We start from the raw sequence: 26,801 nt of genomic DNA on the forward strand, positions 1-26,801 counted from the left end.
ATCCATTGCGTTTCGATCGCCCCCAGGTGGCTGGTCCCAGTATCAGTCATAAACCCCGCCCTTTCCATGTAATCTAAATAATTAAATTTCACTTTTATTTTTTATTTATTTAAAAAAAAAATTCAAACATGTTTTATGTCACTGAATGTAGATTTTATCATATTAATATAAGTTAGGGTGATCCTTTTAAAATAAGTTTGGTTTTAGAAAACGGGAGTGTGATTAGGGTTGAGACAGCTTCTCTGAGCGAACTGAGGCGCCAACGGACTTTTACGGGATCTTCAGGGAGAGATTAGAGTTGTATTTGCCTTATTTTAACACAAGCTTCTTATACGAAAAACCAGCAGGCAAAAATTGGACCAGTCAGGCTAATTTAAAAAAGGGTCTAGGGCGTGTGTTTGCGATTGACTCTGCTGGAGTGTGGGCGGGACGCGGCTCCACTTCGCTTTCTACTGCGCGCAGACTCTCTGGTCTCAAATCAGTCAATATGGCCGCGCCCTATTGGGACAATGGCTGCTTCACTTTTCATCAATGGAAGTGAATAAAGGTGCGTCGTCCATACAGTCTATGTTAGGGACACAGCTTCTGACTGGTGAGTCGGTGCGAAATGAAAGTTGGGTGATTTTCCCTCTCCACTCCCTGATGAATCGATGTTCCAATGCCGTTCGCAGTGCCCTTCGAACTGCTCCCTTCGGAATGGAATCTCACTTAAAATGGCGGAATACCCTGTGAAGTCCACTTCCCAGTCCACTTATTGTCTAATGGAACACACCTCTACTGTTTCACTGTTTCCAACTCCTGCGATACGAATAAGCAACCGCAGCTCCAAAACAAGTCCTATGTGTATGTGTGTGTGTGTACATAAAATGCATCATCAATGTTTATTTATGACCAGTAAATGAAACTGCAACATATTAAACTGAAACCTTTATCTGAAAAGAAAAGTTATTTTACAAAAATCAGCAAACTGTAACAGAAACAAAACTCATCTGCAATCAACGAGGAATAATATAGAAGAGATGGAAAAGGGTAAGCTGTAACATAGCCACAAGATACTCAAGTATTGTCTATTCGAACCAAGTATACTTTTAGTTTTAGTATAGGCCTGCTTATTTATTATTATTATTTGTTTATTACAGGCCGTGATAATTAATACCAAAACATTGTAATTTTTTTTTGTTGCACTGATTAACTGTTAGGAGATAAAGTGTCAGTCAGTGCACTGGAGAATATAGTGAACATAAATGAAAAGTAACGAAGTTGCTTGTCAGGTTTTCCTAACAAGCAACCATATTTTTTAATAATCCCAAAAAACCGCAACCCGTAACTTTACAAAAAATAAGGCCAAAATCGCGTATAATATGCGGATTTTATGGATTTACTTAAGATCTCGCCACCTAGTGGCAACCATACCATGGGTTGAAACGGTAACGTAAAGAAGTCTCGTTTGCTGAAATCACGTGATTTGCCCAATCTGATAAACGCTCCGAACCACTGATTAAAAAAAAAAAAAAAATGGGATTCGAGGCTGCGTGAAAAAGTGTTTCTAAAAGTACAATGGATGTGACAGTTGTTCGCCTTCCTGCCTTTTCAGCTTTGCGTGATTGGACGTGGCCTGGCAATACCCCTTGGACGTCATGACGTCGTTACTTCCGGATTCTTTTTAAAGGCTGTGTTTTGTTCTCGGGCGGAGGTTGAGATACTGTTTTTGTCTTTTATTTTTTATTATTTATCCTGTTTATTTACAATAGTGTCGGCATGAATCGTATCTTCGGACGAGGGAAACCCAAAGGACCGCCACCAAACCTGACGGACTGTATATCAGGCGTAAGTTATGTGTTTGCTTCTATTTAACTTTGGAGAATATGAAACAAAAGAACGTTTTCCTGAGAACTGAAATGGCTTCAGTATTGCTTAAATCTCTCACTCAATTATCTTTCTTCTTATTACCAGCCTAAAAATGTTTCATGTTATTTGTTATTTAGTTGAAATGTGTTCTGCTGTGTCATGTAGTAAAGCAGACTCTATGTAGATAAACATTACATTTATTTTGTTGATTTTATAGTTCTGTTAGTTTGCTTATGTTAAAAACGTGACGTGGTTGATGTTTTTGAATACACACAAAAAATGTTTGAAAGCTGTGTATGACAAAAAGTTTGTGTTGAGGTTGTGTGAATCTGAACCAGTCCTTCTGGTTTATTTATAGTTCAGTGACTTATCACGGGGTGTAATTTCTTCTGCATTTACAATTACAGCTACTCATTTCCTAAATAATGTAAGCATAGGTATGGTTGGATATATGTTGTACCCTATATAATGCCTTTCTTTCCCTTAATGAATTCCAGGTTGACTCACGAGCGGAGTCTGTCGATAAGAAGATAGCCAGACTCGATGCCGAACTGATGAAATACAAAGATCAAATGAAGAAAATGAGGGATGGCCCATCAAAGGTAAAATTTGGCTCAGACTTTACCTGGGTGGAATTATGTTTCGGTATAAACATTAAAGTAATCTCTCACCTCAAAATATTAATTGTTACATTTTGCCTTCTTGCATTTCTTTTTCTATTAATTGTATCCATAACATTTCCACCATTCCATGAAAAACAAAAGGAACAAAAATAAAATAAATAAATGAAAAACTATACAAGCATTCCATAAAACTTGTGCTATAGATGACATCGTTCGATTCCATATGTTTTCGTAACTATTTGAGCTTTGTGCAGTGCTGGGTAGATAACTTACAAATTGTAATCAGTTACTAATTCTAAATTACATTACAAAAAAATCTAATTAGTAAAGTAATTCATTACATACATTATCAGATTACTTTTGAGCTATCAAATAAAATAGAGATTATGTGAAAGAGGATCAGATAACAACAAAGTTGGTGAATTTGTGATTTTTCAATTTAGAAAGGACAATTTAAAAGACAAAATAGAGGAATTGGGGAGAATCAATAAATTATGGATAAATTATTGCTGTTGTGTAAATGTGTAATTTAATAACTAGTAACTGTATTACAATTGCAAGTAACTGTAGTCTGATTATGAGTATTTTAAAATGTAATTTACTCTAATTACAAGTACTTAATTTTTGTTTTACGTAAATCTGATTACATGTAATCAGTTACTACCCAGCTCTGGCTATGCGTGATGACCAAAGACATCAAAAAATCATTCCCTATATAACTCTCAAACTACATTTATACTTTATATTCAAACCTGGTGTGTCACAGTTGTTGATGTCACAGTTGGTAGAAAAAAAAACATTGGGGGTTTGGTGTTGTTAGACCATAAAACTTGAGTGACACTCTTATATGATAGGTTTGAATATCTCCAAATGTGATGAGATTTTTTTTGTTTTGTTTTTCTGTTGTATAGGTTCAGAAGACAAGCCAGAGCTACTGCTCTGAGTTTTCTGTTTCTGATTTTACCTTGATTTCTGGTTACTCAAAATAAATACATTTAAGTTTATTGGAGTTATATAAAATATAAATATACATTTCTTATAGAACACACCACAGTGCAAAGCATGACACTTTTGACCAGTTTTGTAGTCCAATATTTTTTCTGCTTCTATTCTAGAACATGGTGAAACAGAAAGCCATGAGAGTCCTCAAACAGAAGAGAATGTAAGTGCCCTTATTTGTAGTTATTCTTAATATGTTTATGTATAAAATCTGCACTGTAAATTAAAGTGGCAAGGCAGCATTGATTGGGCCATTTCACTTTGGAGCACTCTGGTGGTGCTGTGTTTTACACATCACTAGCCTCTCAACAATCATTTGTTTCATGGCAAATTATAAAAAAATTGCTGTGATGCCAGGGGAATTTTATTCTATTTTGCATTTAGCTAGATGTTTCTAGCAAGTTTTAGCATGTATTTTGCATTTTTTATCGCATAGCTGGGTATTTCTAACTAGAGGTCGACCGACATTGGATTTTGCCGATACCGATAGCTAGGTTGAACCACACTGGCCTATATTGATTAATTAACCGACAGTTTTTAAAATGGATACTGAGAAAAAAAAAATAATAATAAAACAGTGCTTTATTTACTAAAAAAATTAGTAGTAGTAGTAATGATAATAACAATAATAACAGTAATAGTAAATGTTGAAATTACCACAATCTAATAGGGCCCTATGAAATCTGTTAAATGTTTTCCTAAATTCCATTTTATTTTTCCAAATTTTGTTATTTAAATTTTTTTGATTCAGTTTTTTCCATTTTAATTTTACTCCACTCCTTTTTAATAGTTAAAGTTAATTAATCATAAAATAAGTCTAATTAAATAAAATCATGAAACATACACATTTTCAAATAAGTTTAATAAAAGTTTAACAAATTACATGACAATTTTTATTGTTTCTCACCATATTTTTTACCAAATTCAGTTTTAGCATGTCTAATTATTTGAATACATAAAACAACTTTGTTTTTCTTAAACAAGCCTAATGATTTTTTCCCCATCAAAAATTCTGTGTATTTACATTTTTACTGTTATCTAACAATTTTATTTGTCTTTTAATTACTTAAAATTAAGCAAACTTCTTTTTGGCAAACAAGGGAGATTTACTACTAAAATTAAAACATGAAAGAAATGTTGTGTGATTATTCCTTAAAAAAATTGCTTGTTTCAACAATAGACTTAAAAACCGGACTTTTGATTTTGATGCGTTGCAAAATAAATTAATATCTTTAAAATTCTGTGCATGTGATATGATGCTTTTGCTCAATTAAAACGGTCAAATGCTCATGAAGTGACTCTCAGTGTAGTTCTGGAGATGCTCTTCATGTGTTTTCGTCCTCATTTAGTGAGACGGCAGATGCTGAAATCACCGCGAGCGTCACATGCTCTAAGCTGTGAATTCTGTGTTTATGAATGGATTCCATGATTCAGTCTGCATTTTCTGCATCGCGGCAATCATAGGGCCCTACAATTATACCAGCACAAGGTTTTCTCTTTCACTTGAACTGCTTATGTTATTGAACACTCAAGTGATCATCTAATCAAAATAAAAGAGCAGCGCAGAGTCTAGGAGAACCCGCGATATCACACACACTACAGACGTGTCGCGTTCAACTCGAGCAGCGCTCTAAAACAGTTTATTTATTCACCAAATGCACACAAGTTTACTTCAAGAATTAACAATGAGGCATAGATAAGTTTGAAGTTGTTTAAAAAAAAAACAGAGCAAACGGAAAGAGCGATCTATATTATAGCTCTATAAATGAAGCAAACAGACTTTATTAGAGCCACAGAAAGACAAACGTTTTGATGGAAATGCTCAATATACAATTCATTATGTACATTAACAACGATTCAGGGCGAATATACTGTAATTTAATGGAAAACTGTGAATGGCACAGGATTTTCTGTCTGAAGTGTCTCGATCTGTTCAGCGTGCAGCGTCACGTGTCTAAGCAAACAGCACGTGCTGTCTGTGATTTCAGCCTCTATATAATGAAAACCGAGCCTTCTCAGCCGCTCCAGCAATGGACCTATCCCGGGAAACTATCAGCCGCTCCAGCAAAAGATGAAACGTGGAAAACTATCGCCATGGATTTTTGCAGATGACCAACCGATTGTTTCAGCAATCAACTGTCGGTGCCGATTAATCGGCAAAACCGATAAATCAGTCGACCTCTATTACTAACATGCTTTATACTTTTCCAAGTAGTACAAGCATTTTTGTGCATATATATGGCATGTTACTAGCATGTTTAGCACTTTCTGGCATATTTATGGCCCAAGCACTGAAAGCGCCCTGTTCTTCTGTTAAGGATTTTAATTAGTTCTGAAACCCTATTGTGTTTGCACCAACTTTCTTTTGTCCTACAAGTGTATGGGCAACAGAGTAAATCAGAGAGACCCAAAACTTGGCGGGATGTTCCTAAATTTGAAACACTACTGTGGTACATAGAGTAAATTTTTTGTTGTTCTCCTGAATCTGAGTTAGGAGTTAGGCTTTACAAAAAAACTATTGGTCTATATCATAATAGTGCTTCCTAAACCTTTGTTGATGCAAAAAAAAAAAAAAAAAAAAAGACACTGAGGGATATTGTTATATCTCCAGGTATGAAGGGCAGAGAGATCAGTTGATGCAGCAGTCATTTAACATGGAACAAGCAAACTACACCATCCAGACTCTAAAAGACACCAAGACCACTGTAAGAACACAGTTTTCCAAAAAAAAAAAAGAAAATGTGATTTTATTCTATATTTCCCATTAGCAATATGTAGAAAGCATATTTTTATGTACAAGTTTTCTCTGTGTGCATGTTAATGTCTTAAACATAGGTGGAGGCGATGAAAATTGGTGCCAAAGAAATGAAAAAAGCATACAAGAATGTTAAAATTGATCAGATTGAGGTAAGATTCCTTTCATTTCTTTACTTAAGTGAAAAATACAAAAACAAAAAATAAAACTTGTGCGTGCATTAGAAAGAGTTTTGCTGTTCATGCTGCAGGATCTGCAAGACCAGTTGGAGGACATGATGGAAGATGCTAATGAAGTGCAAGAAGCTCTTAGCCGCAGCTATGGGACACCAGACATCGATGAAGATGACCTTGAAGCAGGTTAGTTAGAACAGGTGTTTTATTTTGTGTATTTAGCTTATATATATATATATATATATATATATATATATATATAAATAATTTTTTTTATTGTTTTGATCTATTACTAATAAATATATTTACTTTGTTCACTATATAAAATGTGATTATTTTGTTTTATTTTGATTTTATTTTGTATTCGTTTGTACCATAAGAGCTGGATGCACTTGGTGATGAACTCCTTTTGGACGATGACAATTCCTATCTGGATGAGGCTTCTTCTGCTCCAGCTATACCCGAAGGAGTACCAGGAGACAGAACCACGAATCGGGTAAACACACCCACTAATAAAAAAACACCACCTTTATGTTTATTTATGGTTTTCTAGAAAAACAATTTAATCTGAAATGTACTGCGACTTATGTTCCAAAGGAACTTGTAATGTGCAGTTAACGAAAGCAAACAAATATGCATTCACATATGACATATCAGTTCTAGTAGTGTTGTCAAAAGTGTTGGTACTTCAGGTCGATTCTTAAATTTAAAACAATCTTAAAAATGCTTTCGAACACTCCCATGTGTATTTGTGAGCACTCTGTCAATTGCTATGGATGGGGAAAAAAAAGTAATATGTGAAAAGTCTGATCATTTTAAGCTTAGCAGTGTAAGTGCAGTAGACCTGCCAATTGTTCTGTCACCTTGTAAAGGTTTTTTTCCCCCTCCATTTTATTAGATCTTTTTAATGCAATGGTAACTTAACTGAAATAATCTGTTTTAAAGTATTTTTTTATAACTACTAATATAAATAATTAACATTTCACTTTTTTAAATAGTTAATAAGTTCATGGTATTACAGTGAGACGAAAAATTAGCATTAAGCCATATGTTGACTGCATTCTCTTTTGTGAGCTGCTCACAAATTGTTGGTCTGTGTTCATAGAATAACATTGTCTTTTTTTTTTTTTTTTAACCATTTAACTTATATGCCACAAAATTTGCTAGGAAGGCATGTCAAGTTTGTTACATGGTGCATTTCCTACACACTGAAAATTGAATTTTGTTATGTTATAATAAAAGCCACTATAATTTATTTTATTTTTCAATGCGGATCCATTTAGAATTGCTTAACGTGCCAGCATACACATGAACAATAAAAACATTCTAAATTCTAAGTGCTCTGAAGGCGATTTCAATTGTTATGGGCCCCCAATATCCATGGTTCCCCATAGTCAGTCCCACCCCTGCATCCATCAACACAATGTGCTGAACTTTTAATTTCAGTAATAAATTGTATACAGTTGACAAATGCACTCTCATGAGATCGATGGTCAATTTCATGAATCATAATTTAATTAGAATGACAAAAAGTGTCACTTTATTGCATAAAAGAGACCACAACCTCTATACTGATTAAGATTAGAGCAGATTATTGAAAAATGTTAATATTTCATACTGAGCACTGCATTTTTAGTTACACGTTATTTGCTTTATGCAGACATGTTACAGAAAATGTTTTTGAAAACTGATTTGAGAATTCTGCTTTTTGCAAACAGGATGGAGTACTGGTGGATGAGTTTGGCCTTCCTCAGATTCCAGCTACATAATGGAACAAAATGACAATACATCCCAAACCCTTAAAAGATTTGGACAAATATCTTCAAACATAAACACTGGGACAGACCTTCAATGTCAAGATTTCATCTTTTTTTTTTTTGTCTAGATCTACTTCTGATTATAATCTTTTGCTTCATAAGATATCTATCCATGTTATCTTTTAACAATCATTGGGTTTTTTGTTGGTTGGTTTAATTTTGACTGTGTAGATATGATTTATTTTCTGAAGGATATACACCAGTAGGTGGTTTACTTTGTACTGCAATACACTTTATTGAAAGCATAAATAAATAATTTACATACCACATTTCTGTACAAGCAAAAAACAAACTTCTGTATACATAATAATCCTAATGAATTGTAGTTCAATATGTAATCCAGATATCACCAGCTGAGTCTGTAGCTGTGAGGAAAAATCTTCTTGTGCAGATATTCCACAACCTCTTTTTTATCCTTGAGTTTCTCAAATTCATAGTATGAAATCTAGAGAGAGAGAGTAAAACAAAGGCCATTATGGAGCATACACTAGTTTGAATTGTGCAAAGTGCTTTACAAAATATAAAAATTTATGAAAAGCAATACACAATGTGTGAACAAAATTCACAAGATACCAATCCAGCACCGTTCCCGAAACCCCAACCCATGTTTTCAATGTATTAATTAAAATACAGTGGTCAACTGGATCAAAAGCTGCTGTCAAATCACATAGAACTGAAACTGAACATTCTCCAGCATCCTCTGCAATCAATAAATCATTTGTTATTCGTAAAAGGGCAGTTTCAGTGCTATGATCAGCTCTAAACCCAGACTGATATTTCTCAACAATTTCTTTGGCCGCTGCCTTTTTCTATAATTTTTTGGAATGAATGGTAGTTTAGAGATAGGCCTGCAATTATTTACCACTGCAGGACATAATGAAGGCTTCTTCAGGATCGGTTGGAATGTAGCGATCTTTAGCTCCTCTGGAACACATCCAGAAATAAGAGAACTATTCACTATAGACTGTAGAATAGAACCTTTAGTTCCTGCCACTTCTTTAAACAGTCTTACAGGAACCACGTCTTTAAAACAACTGGAATGTTTCAGCTTTTGCACAATCTCACAAATATTGTGCTCTGATACAGATTAAAAAAAAAACAATCCCCCAATACCTCCCTATAACCTGGAGTGTCCTAATAGAACTTGACACAATACTAGTCTGAGGGTTTGCCAAATTATTAATTATGTTAAACAGAAACCTAAAATTGCTATAGTTGGTGTTAATAAACACCAATAAACCCTTCCAACGCTCAAAATAAACATGAAGTCTGGCTTTTGGCTATTGAAAACAATAACTAAACATCTGAAATTAACGGTAGTAACTGCACAGTAAGTAGCCTATATTCAATACAAACATAGATGGTACAGACATCAGCATTTAGCTTTTGTTTTTGAAATGGGTTGAAACTACATAGAACTGGCCTTAAATCCAAACATTAACTGCAACAGTGTGAAATTAAAAGGCAACAACTGCATAGTTCTAAAATCCAAAAAACTCAATCAACACACATTCAATAAGATGTTTCTTGTTTTAGTTTTTAAATCTGTTAAAAAAAAAAAAGGTCTTTACCAGTGAGACTAAATTAAAGTATGCTATATAAATAAATTATTCCAAAATGTTAAAATCAAATAATGTTGGTGCGAATAAAACAGACGCAAAGGGTTTCATTCGTCCAATTAAAAAGAATTAGGGTAATGATTCACATCTATATTTTTTACTCGAGCCAATGAAAAATAACTGTTGGCTCAAGTTAAAAAAATAAAGATGTGAATCATTTCCCAAAAAAATTTTAATTGGATGAATGAAATTTTTTCAGTGTGCTACAGCAGGTGATTTTTAAATCAAATTAAGTCAATGTAATTTTAAGGAAAATAAAAATTATCATCCTATACATCATCTGTGCCTCAGACTTGTAGCTCTGCACTTCCAGTGATGAAGAGCTACGCATGTTCTATGCACAGATTTCGAAATACTTAAAAATTACATGATAGCGAAAAATTACAATGCAGTCTGTGCACGCGGGCGCACTTCCAGAAAAATCGGCCGATTGCCGATCACGTATTATAAGAAAAAACCGTCCGGTTCCAATTTATGGCTGGTCAACCAGTGCATCCCTACATAAAATTATGACCAAACTTAAATTTTTGTTCCAATCTGGAACACAAAAAAGGATAGAGATTGGAATGATATTAGGTTAAATTACAAATTTTGGGGGATCTATTCCTTTAAAATGAAATTTCAGCTTGATTGTCAAATATGCAAACACACTTAGAGAGACAGGGAAGAAAAAAGTTTTAGTAAAAGAAAAAACACTTTAGTAGAGGACATAGTCAGTAAATAAAAGGCTAGAGTAAGTTTGTTTTACCTGAACAACTTCATATCCCAGAATCCTCAGGTGACGCTGCTTGATGGCTTCCTTGCCTAGTAGTTTCTCTGCATTTGCTGCAAAGCGCTTTGACCCATCAATACAGAGAGCAATTCTGATAATAAACAAATTAATATCAATATAATGTGCATGCATTCTCAAACAATTAATCATCATTTCCTACTTTATTTGCAAACAGCAGGAAATGCCTTACCTTTTATGGACTTCATCTGTATGCGAAGCAGGCAAGACGTACCCTTCTTCATCTAGTTTTATCTCAATGTCTGCATGTATACAAACAATAAAATAGGGGCATATACAGCCACAGAGATATACCAATCAGAAGGTTTACATGTGTTGGTGTAAGAAATTGACAGCTATACAATTTTAGAAGCAAAGGGGAGGCATAATACATACCTAACGTATAACAATATGGTGTAAGTACTCTGGAAGCAAAGTAAGATTGAGCTCCCAGCAGATCTACTAAGGCGGACTTCACAGCATTATAGAAATTAAGTTCCACCGGTGTCTCCAAAGACTGTCCAGAAGCCAAAAATGACTTGACTTGAAACTTCGGCGAAAGTCGTGGTCCCTTCATTTAAGTGTAAGAAATATGTAAATGAGCATTGTTATGAATATGCAAGCAACATTAGAATATAATATATATCTAACACTCCTTTTAAATTGTATTCTTTTTTTAGGGGCCTAAAAAGATACTTCATTTTATGCATTTCACTCGGTCTCATGCAGCTTGTTGACCACAGAACAAGTTCGACACATGCTTAGTACAACCTTGTGTATCAACATTCAGTTTGCGTGTTGTGACGAAAACCCTAACGAAGACCTGTTTGGGCTGATATGCATTGGTGTTTTTTTAACGTATATATATCTTACAATAAAGGCCTTTTACATTTTGCCTGCTATGTGAGTGCCTGGAAGTGGATTGTTTTGGTTTCTTGCAATGGGATCCACACTTTTTGTTTTTGATATCTTAATTTGTGTCTCTTTGAACAAAGGTTTTATGGGTTTAGAACGACAGGAGGATGAGTGATTTATGACTAGGGATGTCCAGATCAGGTTTTTTTTGCCCTTGAGTCTTGAGTCGGAGTCATTTGATTTTGAGTATCTGCCGATACCCAGACCCGATCCGATACTTCTATAATACATTAAAAAAAAAAGAATAAAGAAGAGTGAAAAAACAGATCCAGGATGTTCAATAAATATCTTTAAATATCTTCAAATATAAAACCGCTATTTTAAATAGGCTATTAAAAATATTTCAAAATCTTACTGTTTTGCTGTACTTTGGATCAAATAAATGCAAGCAACAAGCTTACTGTTCAAAAAAATCTGACTGGTAGTATAGGCAACTTTAATTTTTCTCTAATTTCTAGCTTTTAATTGGCTTAGAAATTTATAAATGCTGGACAATAACAATAATGATTTGTTTATATACAACAAACACTTTTTATAACATAATAAGGCAGAATAGTGTCTATATTGTAATAAATGCTATGTCATTTAGCACTGCATTGTTCATATACTTTATTTATCACCTGCTGGAGATGACTTTAAAAAACAATTTACTGTCGTGATCGTATATTAATGTCTTCGTGTTTGCATAAGTTTCTGTTTTCCTGTGAGCACCACAGCGATAGCTGGACGCTTTTGTCTATATTAGGAATTTCCTGATATAAGCACAAGAACGCGCTCTGGCTTCTAGTATGAATGAAACACACTGCATGAGAGTCTAGTGCTCTGTGATGTTAAAGAGCCAGTAAGATGAAAATTCTAAGCTTCATATCACTGTTTATAAGTCCTGTACATTAGGTTTAAATCCATCCAAGGTTAAAAAACATTGTCATTTTGTCAAAATATCATTTTAAAATTACCTCAATTCTCAGAGATCCCCAAACGGTTCGCGCGAAGCTGTTCAAAAGATTCAGTTTCCTTAAACCCCACCTTTCGGTAGCATACTGTGTTCTGATTGGTCAACTAACATAAGCAGTTTGGATTGGTTGTTCCGCACACACCTCCACGGTAAACTACGCGTTAGCATCTGTTTGGGGTGAATTATGTCTTATTCACCGTGAAGCAAACAGTAAAATAAAAAACTTGAACAGTATCGCTGCTTTTTCTTCTGTGTGGGTGTATTCAAGCCGCGTGCTTCAGTTTGAATCTGAATAGCGCGTTCGGCGCGGGGGCGTGGTCACATTAGATATGAAAGGAGACGTGAAAAACAGACATCGCGTTGTTTTCATATGGATTACTTCATCACAGAATATCTGTTTTAGGCAGCACTTGTTTAGTTTTAAAGTAGACATGTCAAGCTTTATATAAATATCTCTCCCATGTCTCTTCGTTGAGTATTCACGGAATTACACTTCATTTTAAATGACGTGTTTGTACATGACGATCAGCGCAGACAGGCTGCAGACAGCACACATACTGATAACACGCTCTGGAGAAAACAAACACATAACTTCATAATCATACTTCGCGTTGTGATTCGGAGATGCTCGTTGTTCTAAATAAAGTTGGTAATGAACCATCTTTTATGGCCAAACGCTTTGAAAATCACGCTGTACTCACCGAGATTAGAAAAGCAGTAATCAGTGAAATGTTGTGAACACAACAAAAGGGATTTGTTGTACTGCTCTGGTATTGTGGTGAAAATTAATTTTAGCCATTGGTTCTTCTGATTTTTATTCTTTGGCAGTGAAAATAAAACGAACTTGCCTTTACAATTAAAAACACACTGTCTCCTCGACATGACGCTATCACACCAACCAGAGCGTCTGTGTGGGGGGGTGGGGCAGGTCAGAGTTCAGTTTCTCCCATGACGGTAGGCGGAGATTATTATGCAAAGTGTTCCTAGTGATGTACATAGAGATGGCCAAAGATCTGAAATCTATAACGACTCGTTTCAGCGATTCAGAGTCGACTCCTTACTTTAGAAGCCAATAACTTTATAAATCGTGTACTTTTTGGTTTAATTATTGGCACATTGTTTACACAGATGGACAGCTACATCATTCACTGTAATACAGGTAATTTTTGATTTCCCATATGTGTGGCTCTTTAATCGCTCGCTGTATTCTGGGTCCGAATGAAATATCAGGTCATGCGCAGACTATCATGTCTCTTTGAGTTTGAATCTATATTCATTCACACCAGCTCTTGAAAACAAAAGTGATGTCATGCCGCACGCGTTGCTGTTTCTGTGTGGAGTCAATCCTGATCGAATCTGGACATCCCTATTTATGACTATTGTATTTTTTGAGTGAACTATGCCTTTAATGGTGATGTATGGCTGTGAAATGCTGTGTCACCATAATGTCCAGTAATATTCAGCTGTTGATTCTCGAAGTCTGAACAAAAATATTTAAAACCTGGAAGATTTTGGGTGTGTAATGTCATGTTTACTAGTGTTTGTTCATGTAATCGAGGGATCCCCAAACATTTTTATCAGCCAAACCTAAAATCATTTAGTTGAAATCTCTCTTTAGTTGCAAAATCTCAATAATTTAATAACACATTTGTATGTTCAAAGTTATCTGTTAATTAATGGCCACATTGACTTGGAGGTAAAAATTTATTTTTTATATTTATATATTTTTTTTTGTGTGTGAAAATGTGTTTACATTTTTATGATTCAATTAATTATTAGCTTTTGATCAACACACAAACTATTACAGCTCTTACATTAAGACCAGTATGGGAAACCCTGGTGTAATGCAATGTTTAATGTTATGATGTTGAGAATGTACGTATGTGTGTGTGTGTGTGTGTATATACACACACACACACACACACACACACACACACACACACACACATATACATACATACATATATACACACACTTTTTTTTTTTTTCAAATCATTAGTGTTGTACAGTATGTTTAATTGTAAATTTAAAACAAGTTAAATAAAAAAGTAATCTAAATGGTCCTAAAAAAGGGACCTAAAATTGGGTACCTAGATTACATTAATAACTACCATTTTCATCATCCAAACAGTCCTGCATATAGTATGCAGCTCTGCAGAACATGAGCTGGATTCCTGACAGATGCTGATTTCTGCAACGGATGCTCTTTACTTGCATAATCAGGATTTCCCAAATAGGGGTTTACAAAAAAGAAAGAAAGAAAGAAAGAAACCCTATCCCATTTCAAATAGTAATATATGACTAAACATTCATAATATAATTTACAAAATCAATCAGCCCTGCACTGTAAATAAAACACTTTCTAAAAACATATTTAAAATTGTTTACCTGGAAGTTATTCGACCATTCACCAATATAAGATAAAACCGTGAATGTGATGGTTGCCCCCACCTCACCCCCAGCTGAAAGGTGATGTATGTTGTGTCCTCTATTCTACTGACATAAATGTTGCATTTCTTTCAGCCTGACAGAAATTGTATTTGCTCGGTGTGAACCATTTGTTTGGAATTTGTTGCATTTTTCACATCACATTTGGTATAACAGCATCTATAACAGTCTTAAGCATAATAAAAGAAAAAAAAAATACATATACATACATATACATATATATATATATATATATATATATATATATATGTATATATATATATATTAATGCAGTTTCACTCACATCATAAAATGGACACTCGAGCTTTACAGTCATGTAAAGTTGGGTCAACTGTGCAAGCACTCTGTGATCTATCCCACTGCCCTCCTCCCCTTTAAAAGAGAGATGGAAAATGTATTATTTAAAAAGTTCAGTATATTGCATAGAGATGCTAATGATTAAGTGCTAAATAATTTTTTAAAGAATGAAGCTTCAACTGTCTATTAGTCAATTTCAACAAATATGTTCAGTAATTATGCAAGTAGATGGTGAAATCACCGTTGCATAACCAATCTGTCTACCACTAGTAATAAATTAAAGAATTACATTTAAATTATTCGCTAAATTTTAATACTCAGGTTTGAACATATTTAATCTATAAGTAGGCTGTGTGTATTGAACATGGAGAACTCCAAATATTATTATTCCGTCTTAATGGTAATGATTAATTAATCAATTAACATTAAAATAAGTGATCAATTAATCATGAACATTCCTGAAAATTTAACCCAGGTACTGTATAGAAAAGGTTTCATTGTTTCTTACCCTGTAGCTGTTGCATGAAGTAAGGGCTGAAGACTTTTGAGACAAAGTTAAGTGGGTATCTCTGTAGAAGGGTACAGGCATACAGTAGGTCTAGCAGGGCTCTGGGCTGAAATTGGGAAAACCGGGCATGCAGAACAGACTCCACCTTTCTGAACAATCTCCCAGCATCAGGTGGCAGGTATCCCAAAACTCCCAGTGCAGCTATCTGTTGTGATACCTGCCACGTTGAGTACTCCTCTGCACGATACACAAAACTCTCAGCCACAGCATTAAAAACAGGTGGAGAAAGAATGCGCCATCGACGGAAAAACTGCATCACCTTGGTTACGGTTTCTGCATGAGCTGTAAATGCAATCTTGGGCACATGGCGCTCAAGAGCTTCCACAAGAAAGTGGTCACTGTGTCCATAGTGCATGAGTGCTGACAACACCACAATCAGTTCTGGATCTGCAAAGTTTTGGACATGATGGACAGCTTGCTTGCAAAGTGCAATTACAAGTGGTAATGCTTCCTTATGTCTCAATTTGAATAAAGCACCTAGAATTTCGCTAATCGCCACTGGGCCCATTTGGTGCACCAACTGAAGTGCCTGAGCATTCATTTCATTTAGAAGCTCCAGATAGCATCCATCTTCACCCAAACCAGTTGCTAGCATAGAATAAACCGCAACTAGCTCTGCCGTATTCCATTGAGCTGTATCTTTATTTTGGAGCTGACTCATAGCCTGTTTTATCATGCCACTGTTAGGGCCTTCCAATGCAAATAAAGCCCTTGATAACCCACATAGTGCTTCAACACTGAGCTGTTCCAAATTCAGTCTCTTTTGACATTCAAACACCAACCTTAGCACTAGGCGGCTCTGAGGGTCAAGGTAGAGACGTGTACAGCCCAGGAGAGCTTTAACCAATACTTCATCCTGTAATTTGGCTGAATCATGCTCCAGTGTTTGGCAAAGTTTATTAAGGCCTGCATCTGATAGCAGTATCTGTGGTTTCCAAAAGCCACATGCAGAGTCCTGCTCCAAGTCTGCCAGTCGGTGAAGTATAGATGCTGCTGCTGCACCTGAGAGGAGAGGGTAAGATCGCAAGAGACGAAGAACTTGCTGAGATGAAGTACAGGAGGCGAGTCGTTTCATAAATGTATGGTCCTCATCAGAAGTCAGGTGGTGCAACAAAGACAAACCACTTCCACTGGGGAAGACCTTCTGGTAAGGGTGAACAGATCCAGCAACAAGGAACATTGGATCTCGTTCTGTGGTGCATACACCCCTTGGACTGAGGCTGGAACATGTGGGAAAGCAGACAGTAGAGGTTCGGAGACCCGTAGAAGACAGCCGCTTACCAGCGCATGTTTTCAGTGATGAAAGGATCTTGTCATCCAAATGATTCAGGAAATGCAGCCTCAGTGCCAGTGTTCTGGCCATCATAAGAATTGCCACCATATCCTTAACCTACAGTCACAAAAAAAAAACAAAAAAAAAAAACAAACATGCAAGTTAAAGTTAAACATCATGATCTACTGAATTTGCAATCAGAAATTTTCCTGTTTTAAGATCAGGTAAGGTTTCTATTGATGAGTCTCAAATTGATGCATCCTTGTTTTCTCACTTTGTCCTTCAAGCCTTCAGCATATGTCAAACAAATGTTTTAAATTAATTGCCACCACAGATTTAGCATTTTATGAACAATGTACTGCTTAATCACAAACTGCAATATTACCTTGTCTGTCTATGCTTCCCCTTTATAGGCAGCAGGCTGTACTGCATGGTTTATTCCTGTATGTGTGGCTAAATAATTCTTCGAGCAACATTATTAAAAACATTTTTGTTGTTGTCCTTTTTTTATGTTTTATTAAATCATTAGAAATATAAAATAAATGTATATTATCCTGAAATATATAGCATATATACCTAGGTAATGGTTACAGTTTATCTTTCCCAAGTTGTACAATGATAAAATGTAACCATTACCTAGGTAATAACAGATGCAAAATTTGTCCTAAGAACTATCCTTAATAGATTCATTGCAGGATGCAACTAAAGTGTGCCATTTTTCTGGCATCCCCTTTACTATAAAGAGAACAGCTCCGTGAATCTCACAAAAACAGACATTAATTTTAGAGATAAACAATATCGTTTGTGATATGTGACCAAATCTGTAGAAACCAATCTAATGTATTTATTGTTTAACCTTTTTTTTTGTAATAAAATCATAATAAAAAGGACAATACATGAAAATATAACCTCGATATATTTAATATTGACTAAAGACTATTTCGGGCTCAGAAAATCAAGTTAAAATATCAAGACAAGCTAATATATAAATCTGCAACACATGTGAACCATAATCATCTCAACAATCATCTTAACTATGTGCCAAATAACACATAAAAGCTGTAATTTTTCCATTTTCAGTGATACATGACATTTATGAAAACATTTTGTAAAACTTTAAAACAGGGTTTATTATGATGCACTGAACAATTAACAATTTATCTTGGCATAATGTTGAGTTACAAAACAATTAAGGTGTTTTTGACTTTTCTAAATAAATAAATCGGACACCGGCTGAAGTCACAACTGAACACTGCCCTGATTTGCACTTGCATGAACTGATATTAAGGTCTGTTTGCCCTTTATAATGGTATAAAAGAAGCTTCTGAACTAATGATATGAAAATCAGCAGGTTTTCCTGCACCGAAAGTAAACCCAGAGAGGATTGAAATAAATGTTTATGAACCCAACTCAGTATTTTTTGCACAAAATATTTATAAAGTTCTAAATTAAATGAGGACTTTATCTCAAATACCACGATATAACAATTTATAGGTATAGTATACATTTATTTAATGCCATGTCAGCATCAAAGGCTATTTTCATGGCAAAAACCACTTAAAAATTACAAATAACAAATACAATAAAAACAGCAAACAAACAGATGGTTTTTGACATTAACGTGATAAAAACTCTTATACCTTTCCTTGCAAAATTTTAATAAACTCTTTAAATGAGTTCACTTCATAAAATAGTTTTCTCTGTACATTAAAAGCTAGACAGTCTTTATGAAAGTAAAATATGAAATGGGAACCTTATGGCTATGACTACTTTGATATACTTTATCTCATAGTTAAATTAATAATTATGCCACTTTAGCTACATTTTTACCTACAGGGTCTCATATACATGTAGAAATTATCCCACAATAAGAATAACAATAAAAATAACAATACAAATAAAATTAAAATTGTTTGACTGCGCATGACTGTTTTCCTTAGGATAAACTATGGACCGAATTGCCAGAGACAAAAGGCGTTTTATTTGGAAGAAGACATGTTTCTATTCTAAACTGTTGAGAAGGAAAGATTCAAGCAAATGATCCATAAACTGGAAGCAAGACATAACATGCTTTCAATTAAGAGGCATTTCTTCTCAGCTCAGTCAGCAATGTATGAGGAGTCCCAGGTAAAAAACAATTGCACTTCCATAATTTACAGATACAGTTGTGCCTGACAGACAGTGGAATTAATATACTAAAAGCAATCACTCTGAACATGTAGACAAGGCTGTATTTGCCATGGCCACTGCACAGCTGAAAAAAGCAGTGAGCACTCAAAAAGTTGCTCAAACTGAAGTTTGGTTTTTCTCTGCACAAACTCCTGGCAGATCATCATGCCTTGGAAGCTTTTCAAAGAAACCAGCTGTTGATCTGATCAGTCTTTCTGACACAGAGAAATATGAGACAAACTACTAGTACCGTAGTCTACAGTCAGATGGTAAGGGCAAGGTGAATTTTTCTTAATATCAGTTGTTTAGAAAAAAAAGTACTTGTGTATTCCTACCGTAAGTACAATGACAGAGAAGTGTATTCTACTCGTCATAATGTAGTAACATATCAAAAGGTTCTGAAAGAAACTACAGTGAATAATGTTAGTTCTTGTCCAGAAATCTTAAGATGTGAACCTCGTTTTGAAGGCCACTTTTTCCTGAATCACATTTTTTACTAGTATGTGTATTATACCTTGCACTAATGAACATTTTCATGTCAGCCTTATCTCCACATATTGTTTACAATAAGAGTATATCAGCACATTCCTTTATCTTGTTGTGATTTGCACTATTTTAAGCGAGAGCGACAAACACACACACAAAGAGAAAGAGAGAGGGAGGGAGAGCTTGTAAGAATTAGGCTAACATACCGCTGTGCATCTCTAACGCCAGCAGTCCGTGTGCGTTACGTATGTGGTGCTGAAGCAGCACGGACTCATTGTGCTTTCACACAGGACACGTTTGCAGTCCGCTTCTGATCCGCGGCTGTTTAAGCCACAAAACACAACATTTGTCCATTATTTTGATATCAAATCATGTAAAAAAAAAAAAAAAATCAAAAAGCTTTTCCAGCATTGTGATACTCTTTCATCACAGTACAGTAACAATCTTTCATAGACATTTAAATTCAAATATAAACAACGTTTTACTGCATTTGACTGCTAGGTTTTTATAATAAGTTGCTGAAACAAGCTGCAACACATTTAAACACAACATTAGCCTACTTTTCTTGTTAGGCTATCACAAACATTTAAAATTAAAACTCACCACTGACAGAAACAGTCGACTCTCCTGCCTTTTGCATTTAAATCTTTATTACACGCAATTCAACAGGTCTTATATAAATTTGTTTTTCTGCCTCTATAAAAGTGCATATATAATGTTGCCTTGTTTCTCTAAAGTTGCTCTATTTCTTGTTTTAAATCTAGCCAAAACCCATGTGTTGCATGTGAAACACAGTATGCTTTAATTAGTATACATTTATTGTGAAATGACTGCATTTCCGCGTCAATCCATGTTAATTTATACCGCGAACAATGCGCTGTCACTTTAATTCAGCACATGCAGCACAGCAAAAAGACTCGGTACGTAAACGATCGCTGCACTGCAGCAGACGCACTGCTCCTGGAACACATTGACAGACTGCAACCCCATGCAGTGTGAACGCTGGAATCCGTTAACATGGGTGCATAAAAAAAATATGCAACGCATATGCACTGCAGACAGATTATGTGTGAAATGGGCGTAAACAGTCTTCTGCTGCAGCGTATGCAAAGCAAACTTCTGCCAACAAAACGATGACGCCATATTTGTCGCACGCACCAAATGTGTTGATTATATAAATAAATCAGCCTTTACATGGTAGTTGCCACCATGTTTGTACAGTAGCCCAAAACCAAGCGGCCAACCTATCGCTCTCTCTGAAGCCAACAAGGAAGTGACTAAAACTGCAATTCATTGACTGGCCGCTAGAGGCTCCAAAAGGGAGTCAATACCATAGAAACCCGATGTTAAAATGCCCAACTTTACTGTAGAAAAAAACAAAACAAAAAAAAACCTTCACAGCCTGGTACAAAAAGCTAATTTTAAATATAGCTAATATTGCCCTTCTAGACAACTGTGAGGGGTGATTTTATATATATATATATATATATAAAACTTCATTTAAATTATATTAACCATTAAAGTTTTGCATAATTAAGGGTGTGGCCACTTGAGTGACAGGTGGATTGCCACTGCTGCCACTGCTATCGTACTAGGTGGGCATGGCTTCAGCAACCAGCTCCCTCCTTTTTGCCTATTTTCAGTGATCTGGTAGTAATGCACGGTGCCAAAATAGTGATAGCTGGCTCCAGCCACTTTGAGCTTCAAAAATGCTCTACAGAAAAGCACGGGTGATGTCACGGACACTACTTCCATGTTTTTATAAAGTCTATGCCCTAAACAGACAAACTGCTCTAAATAGTGCACATTTCGTCACGTTGTTCTTCCAAATAAAACCCTGACACAATGATGTACATTCATATTCGCAAAAACAATGATTTACTGAATAATTAAGTAAAAATAATAAAAAAAAATTATAAATTCTTAATTTACCTTTGTAAATAAATCTCATTGCTCTCTGCTGTCTTTACCGATGACATTTTGATTCCTGAATTCACCACCGTAGGTTCTCTAAAGGGAGGGGTGAGAGGGGAACTGAGCCATTGGTGCCGCTAAAATTTACACACGGCACATTTAAAGTGTAAAATTAATATTTTGTGTTCAATTATTTATCAGGCAATTATATACCCTTGAGGCCAGATAAATCAAATGCTGACAAGAAGAGGGGCTTCACCCAAGTCTCTCCATTTCAGAAAACTACAGTAATGATTGGCCCTAACCAGTAAACATGGAGAAGTCTAAAATCATGATTTTTCAGAAAAATACTGATCTTGCTGACAAAAAATACAAGAATTTTTTTTTATTATGTCAAATGTTATAATTATTTGGGTCTGACAATCTCAGCTTCTGGACAGTTCAACAATGGAATAAAAGATCTGACTGAAGGAAAGCAGGGCTTTTACAGTATAATAGGGCTGCACAATAACTAAGATTATAGATGCGGTGAATCTCTATCACCTGCATGAATTCACATGGAGCAGCATTTACTACACAGAGCCGTTGTCAACAGATAAGCTGTGCAAAACATGCGCAAAATATGATCGCGGTTTTGCGCAGCTTGTCAGTGAACAACGACTCTGTGTAGTAAATGCTGCTCCATGTGAATGCACGCGGGTGATAGTGATTTACCATTGATTACAGAACCAGCTTTTACTGACAAGATGCACATTAAACATTGCATGCGATTTATCGTGCAGCCCTACAGTGTAAGAAAACCCTTGTTCAAATTCAACCCACCCAAATAAACTGTGGCTGAAAATCTTTGATAGCACCATCCAACCCATTTTTCTGTATTTCTGTGAAATCTGGGGCCCCAAAGTTAAACTAAACTATGAATCATGGGACAAAAACCCTGTTCAAATGTTCCACCTCGAATCCTGCAAGAACACCCTGGAATAGGGCTGTCACTTTTAGTTTGAAAATCGATTGCACAATCGATCGGACCAACCAAAAAAAGTTTTGAAAATGAAAATAGGGAATTGATTAACCAAATATGTACACTATTAATTTTAAAATAATTAAACAATTAAAAAATATAGAATATAAATATATAATATAAAACTCACAAACAAGCAAAACAAAGTGATCTCTTATGCTGCGTTCACACCAAATGCGAATTGAGCATCTGGCGCAAATGATTTCAATGTTAAGTCAATGTAAAGACACGTTTATGCACGTCTGGAGGTCTCGTGGCGCATCTAGTTACAGGGGATTCTGAGTTATGAAAAGGACCATTGCAATCTGACAGCGATACCCCCACCTTGCGCACCTGTACCCGAGTGTCCCTTGGAAATCAGTGCGGTCGGAGCACGTCTTCTCAACAGCTGGACATATAGTGAATAAAAACATTATGCTCTGGACCCCGAAAATGTTGATCGACTTGTTTTCCTGTCCAATAAATTTGTAATGGCCCTAGCTTTAATTATGCCTGCCTAGTGCCGCCTAGCCTAAGTGTCGGTTACATTCAATCAAAAATCACACAAGGCCTGTTGTCAAGTCCATTTAAAGTTTCATTTTTTTTAATAGTTGTTTGAAATGAATTGAATCATTATTTAAAATAATCTTGGAGATTTTTTAATTGTCTAAATCATAAATGCAGCCAGGTTGAAGCCTGCAAGTGATGTTTTTCTTTTGTTATGGCAGCCATCCCCTCTGCATAATATATTTTTTTCGAGAATGTTGCACTCCTGTTGCTGTTTGTTATTCTGCATGAAACTTCATGCCAATAAATAAGAAATATAGCTGACTTGTGCGTTTCCAGCGCTCTCTTTACGTTCGTCTGTTATTTGACGTTGAGAAAGGAAACGTCTTGTTTTTAGACATGGAAAATCGATTTACAATCGATTCAATTAACACTTATGTCTTAAAAAGCGAAAATGATTATTTCACAAAAGTGACAGCCCTACCCTGGAAATTCAAAGAAACAGAAGAGTGCAGTGGAGTTCTGGATCCATCAGTCAGACACGTGAGTGAGAACCCAGAGAGTGGCACCATGCATTACTTAGTGGGAAAACATCCACTCATTTCAAAATTCAGTTTAAGTATAAAAAAAATTAAGAAACAGAAAAAATAAAGGAAAAATACATTCATGAGTCTCAGCACAAAGTAGTTTGAAGAAATTAGAGGGGGGGGGGGGGGTTGGGGGGTGGCAGTGAAGTGTGGAGTCCTCTCCTTAATCAGATTGAAGACCAGCATGCTGAGTTCTGTAAGAGTATCCTCAGAGTACCGAAGAAGACGGCAAACAACACATGCAGGCCAATACCCTCTACTAATGCACATTGAGAAATGAGCCATCAAATTTTGGAAACACCTAAATATAAGTGACCCAATCTCTAACCATTTTAAAGCCCTTAGGGCCGTTTCATAGTCAACGCATCTGTACACATACGCGTCCCCGAGGTTACGCATCGTTACGCTTCGGCCGCCATTATGCGTCGGTGCGTAGCCAAATGTGTCGTCCTAGTTTTTGATATGCGACGCGCCGATGCACGCAATACTATGCATTGTCGGTGGGGGCGACATTGCAAGTATTGTACATTAATTCAAGTATATTGTGTTTACAGAAGAAGAAGGTTTGAATACAATGGCGGGCGAAGAGGAAAAATTATGCGAACTTATACGTATTCATCCACATTTATACGATAGTTCATCAGCAACAGAATACACTCCTCTTCAGTTGCCATTGTGATCTGAATATCACATGACCCAACTCTACTAATATCACCCGACTCTACTACCCCCGTTGCGTGACAGGTGTATTGCATACACACATCGCCCGTGACGCTTGCGTCCACTGTTTAGACTATGAAAGGGAGCGCGTCGCTCGCTTTGCTTGCTCACGTTTCTCGCGTTGACTATGTAACGGCCCTTAAACAATATGAAGTCAACCCTGAAAAAAGTCCCCAGATTCAGATGTTCCTGAAGCTGCAAAAATAAACTAACATGACTAACAACAGTCAGCATCAGGACATTGAAATAATCATCCACAAAATTTAGCCAAACCAAATTATAAAAGCACAAAAAGAAAATTATCTAACCTACTTGAATGAAACAACAGAAAAACAAAGTCAACTTGAATGTTATTTGTCCCTAAAAAGAGATTACACAACTGCAGAATATCTGAGTACAGTGAAAGACTGTAGATTAAGAAGACAAATGACAAGGTACAGACTGAGCAATCATATTTTGACAATACTGCAGAGATGGTCAGTTATCAACAGCACTGGGTGCCCAAAGACAGGCATCTGCCCATACGGTAATCATGGGGAAGTGGAGACCATAGACAGTAAAAGAAATGGACACAGCGACCCCATTGGAACTCAACTGAGACAATTGAAGGCCATTTTTAGCACTTCAGTTTCTGACGCGCAGACTCTAACGAAGCTTGACGACGTCAACAACCTGTCTGAAAGATGTAAATGTTATTGTAGCTGTGCGTGCAAACTGTCATCGTTAATCTTACAGAGACTGTGAGCTTGAGCGGGGAGTTCTTTGGCGTGAGTGAGCAGGAGTAAGTATTCTGATTAATTATTTTGTATACTATTTTAAAATGTAACGCCAGTACGCCATATTAAGTTAATTGCATGCGAGCTTCTCCTCCTTTCTGTACGGTAATGCGACAGAGAGTCGAGTGGTTATGACGCAATCGTTAGCCTATTTTTTTACAAAAACTGTTTCTACGGGGCCATAATGTAACATAGAAGGTAATGGAGCCCTTTATACATTGTCGTGTATCTTTAGAAATAAATAATGGACAAACTGAGTCTTTAAACACTTCAGATGTAAAGTTATTCGCTGTCAAAGTGACGCCAAAATGAATGGGAGTCAATGGGAATGCTAACACAAGTGAAGTTCTGCTACAAGATGGCAGCACGCAGCCGACTTCAACTTCCGGTCGACTTCCTTGCCGCCTGGTGGAGACAGAGCAACACTTCCTCACCAGCTGCACTAACTATCAAGACATTACAAAGAAATTTTATCTAAAATTTGAAATACTTTGCCCTGTCTTCAAAATGTTAAATAAAACAAATCTTCAATATTTATTAGGTGAAAAACAAGACCTTACTAGCAGCAAAAAAGAGGGAGGAGTCAACAACGCCCACTGGTTTTAAATTGTTCATAGAATTTATTTGTTCTATTTTATTTCGTTATGTACATGTATTTATTTTATTAATTAATTTATTATTATTTCTAGATTATTATTTCTAGTTCTAGATTTAATATAACCACTATTCTTTGGTAAAACATTTAAACAATTGCCAGGCCAATAAAGCATATAATGAATTGAGAGAGAGAGAGAGAGAGAGAGAGAGAGCGCGAGCGAGCAGTACCACACTTTCACGTGGAAGTCAGATTAACAGTCTGAAACGTAGTTCAACTACTCTGTAATGCTAGAAACTATGAATAATACGAATGAATAGCAGTTACCTCTGAAGCATGGGTCCACTGCAAATCACACACAAAGAAACAGTTTTTAACTAACGTTACTCATTATAATGACACAGTAAAGACGGGGTCCCTCAATATAATGTATAAAGTAGCTTACAGAAACTCGTTAAGTTTCTCATTCACTTAAGTAAAAGTTTCAGACATGAAAAATGCTAAACATTTAAACGGATAGTACTGACATTATACGAGGCACAAATGATACTAGCTACAGTTGCTAACCAATTGCGATGAGGTCCATTTGACCGTAGGCTCCCATGCAAACCGAACTTCACTTTTCCGCCATGCTATGTTCTTCTTCTTCTATAGAGGTTTGTGGTTAGATGCATCAGGAGCGTAATGCTGCCCTCCTTTGTCCATCTGAAGAACTCCGCTTAAAAAAAAATAAATTAAATAAAAACCTTTCATATTAACATAGTAGATTGTGCCCTATTTTTTCATACTTTTCGTTGAGTGTAGCATATTATCTGCGAATACACTGCTTAAAGCATTATATTTGAAAATGTGTAGTACTAGTTTACTAGCTATAAAAAAAAAACGTCAACTGTTATTATTCAAAATGTGTATGTTTTCAATAATTCAATGTATTTAAAAAATATTCATTTATATTTTAATATTATATTATGCATATTATTTTGCAAAC

The 26,801-nt window shown here is 35.7% G+C and overlaps 2 protein-coding genes across 5 annotated transcripts; one reads left to right on the forward strand and one right to left on the reverse strand.

Moving 5' to 3' along the window:
• Nucleotides 1-1,640: 1,640 nt before the first annotated feature.
• chmp5b (charged multivesicular body protein 5b) lies at nucleotides 1,641-8,484 on the forward strand. The gene is made up of 8 exons (XM_052560469.1): nucleotides 1,641-1,827; nucleotides 2,346-2,450; nucleotides 3,587-3,633; nucleotides 6,082-6,175; nucleotides 6,306-6,377; nucleotides 6,476-6,584; nucleotides 6,779-6,894; nucleotides 8,117-8,484. The coding sequence occupies exons 1-8, from the start codon at nucleotides 1,759-1,761 to the stop codon at nucleotides 8,165-8,167; spliced, it is 663 nt and encodes a 220-aa protein (XP_052416429.1). The 5' UTR covers nucleotides 1,641-1,758; the 3' UTR covers nucleotides 8,168-8,484.
• On the reverse strand, nucleotides 8,426-26,495 carry fastkd3 (FAST kinase domains 3). 4 transcript variants are annotated; one of them, XM_052560454.1, is made up of 8 exons: nucleotides 26,381-26,461; nucleotides 19,921-20,035; nucleotides 15,727-17,176; nucleotides 15,205-15,293; nucleotides 11,000-11,174; nucleotides 10,797-10,866; nucleotides 10,583-10,697; nucleotides 8,426-8,660 (listed from the first exon to the last, which is right to left on the reverse strand). In XM_052560454.1, exons 3-8 carry the CDS (start codon nucleotides 17,165-17,167, stop codon nucleotides 8,562-8,564), a joined length of 1,989 nt encoding a protein of 662 aa, XP_052416414.1. In that variant the 5' UTR covers nucleotides 17,168-17,176; nucleotides 19,921-20,035; nucleotides 26,381-26,461; the 3' UTR covers nucleotides 8,426-8,561. The 4 variants fall into 4 exon arrangements, with proteins under 4 accessions (XP_052416414.1, XP_052416416.1, XP_052416415.1 ...); XM_052560456.1 differs by lacking the exon at nucleotides 19,921-20,035 and adding an exon at nucleotides 26,141-26,158 and having other exon boundaries at nucleotides 26,381-26,428; XM_052560455.1 differs by lacking the exon at nucleotides 26,381-26,461 and adding an exon at nucleotides 26,141-26,374.
• Between the last annotated feature and the right edge of the window lie 306 nt (nucleotides 26,496-26,801).

The sequence above is a fragment of the Carassius gibelio genome, chromosome B7 (genome assembly GCF_023724105.1).
Source record: "Carassius gibelio isolate Cgi1373 ecotype wild population from Czech Republic chromosome B7, carGib1.2-hapl.c, whole genome shotgun sequence".
Classification (NCBI taxonomy): domain Eukaryota; kingdom Metazoa; phylum Chordata; class Actinopteri; order Cypriniformes; family Cyprinidae; genus Carassius; species Carassius gibelio.

Excerpts from the sequence above, each read along its gene's own strand:
- chmp5b (XM_052560469.1), top strand. The coding sequence starts at position 1,759 with ATGAATCGTATCTTCGGACGAGGGAAACCCAAAGGACCGCCACCAAAC. Across the intron at positions 3,634-6,081 it reads GTCCTCAAACAGAAGAGAAT|GTATGAAGGGCAGAGAGATC; the intron begins GTAAGTGCCCTT and ends TTATATCTCCAG. Across the intron at positions 6,895-8,116 it reads GAGACAGAACCACGAATCGG|GATGGAGTACTGGTGGATGA; the intron begins GTAAACACACCC and ends TTTTGCAAACAG.
- fastkd3 (XM_052560453.1), bottom strand. The coding sequence starts at position 17,167 with ATGGTGGCAATTCTTATGATGGCCAGAACACTGGCACTGAGGCTGCAT. Across the intron at positions 15,294-15,726 it reads CTTCATGCAACAGCTACAGG|GGGAGGAGGGCAGTGGGATA; the intron begins GTAAGAAACAAT and ends TCTCTTTTAAAG. Across the intron at positions 10,698-10,796 it reads ACAGATGAAGTCCATAAAAG|AATTGCTCTCTGTATTGATG; the intron begins GTAAGGCATTTC and ends GTTTATTATCAG.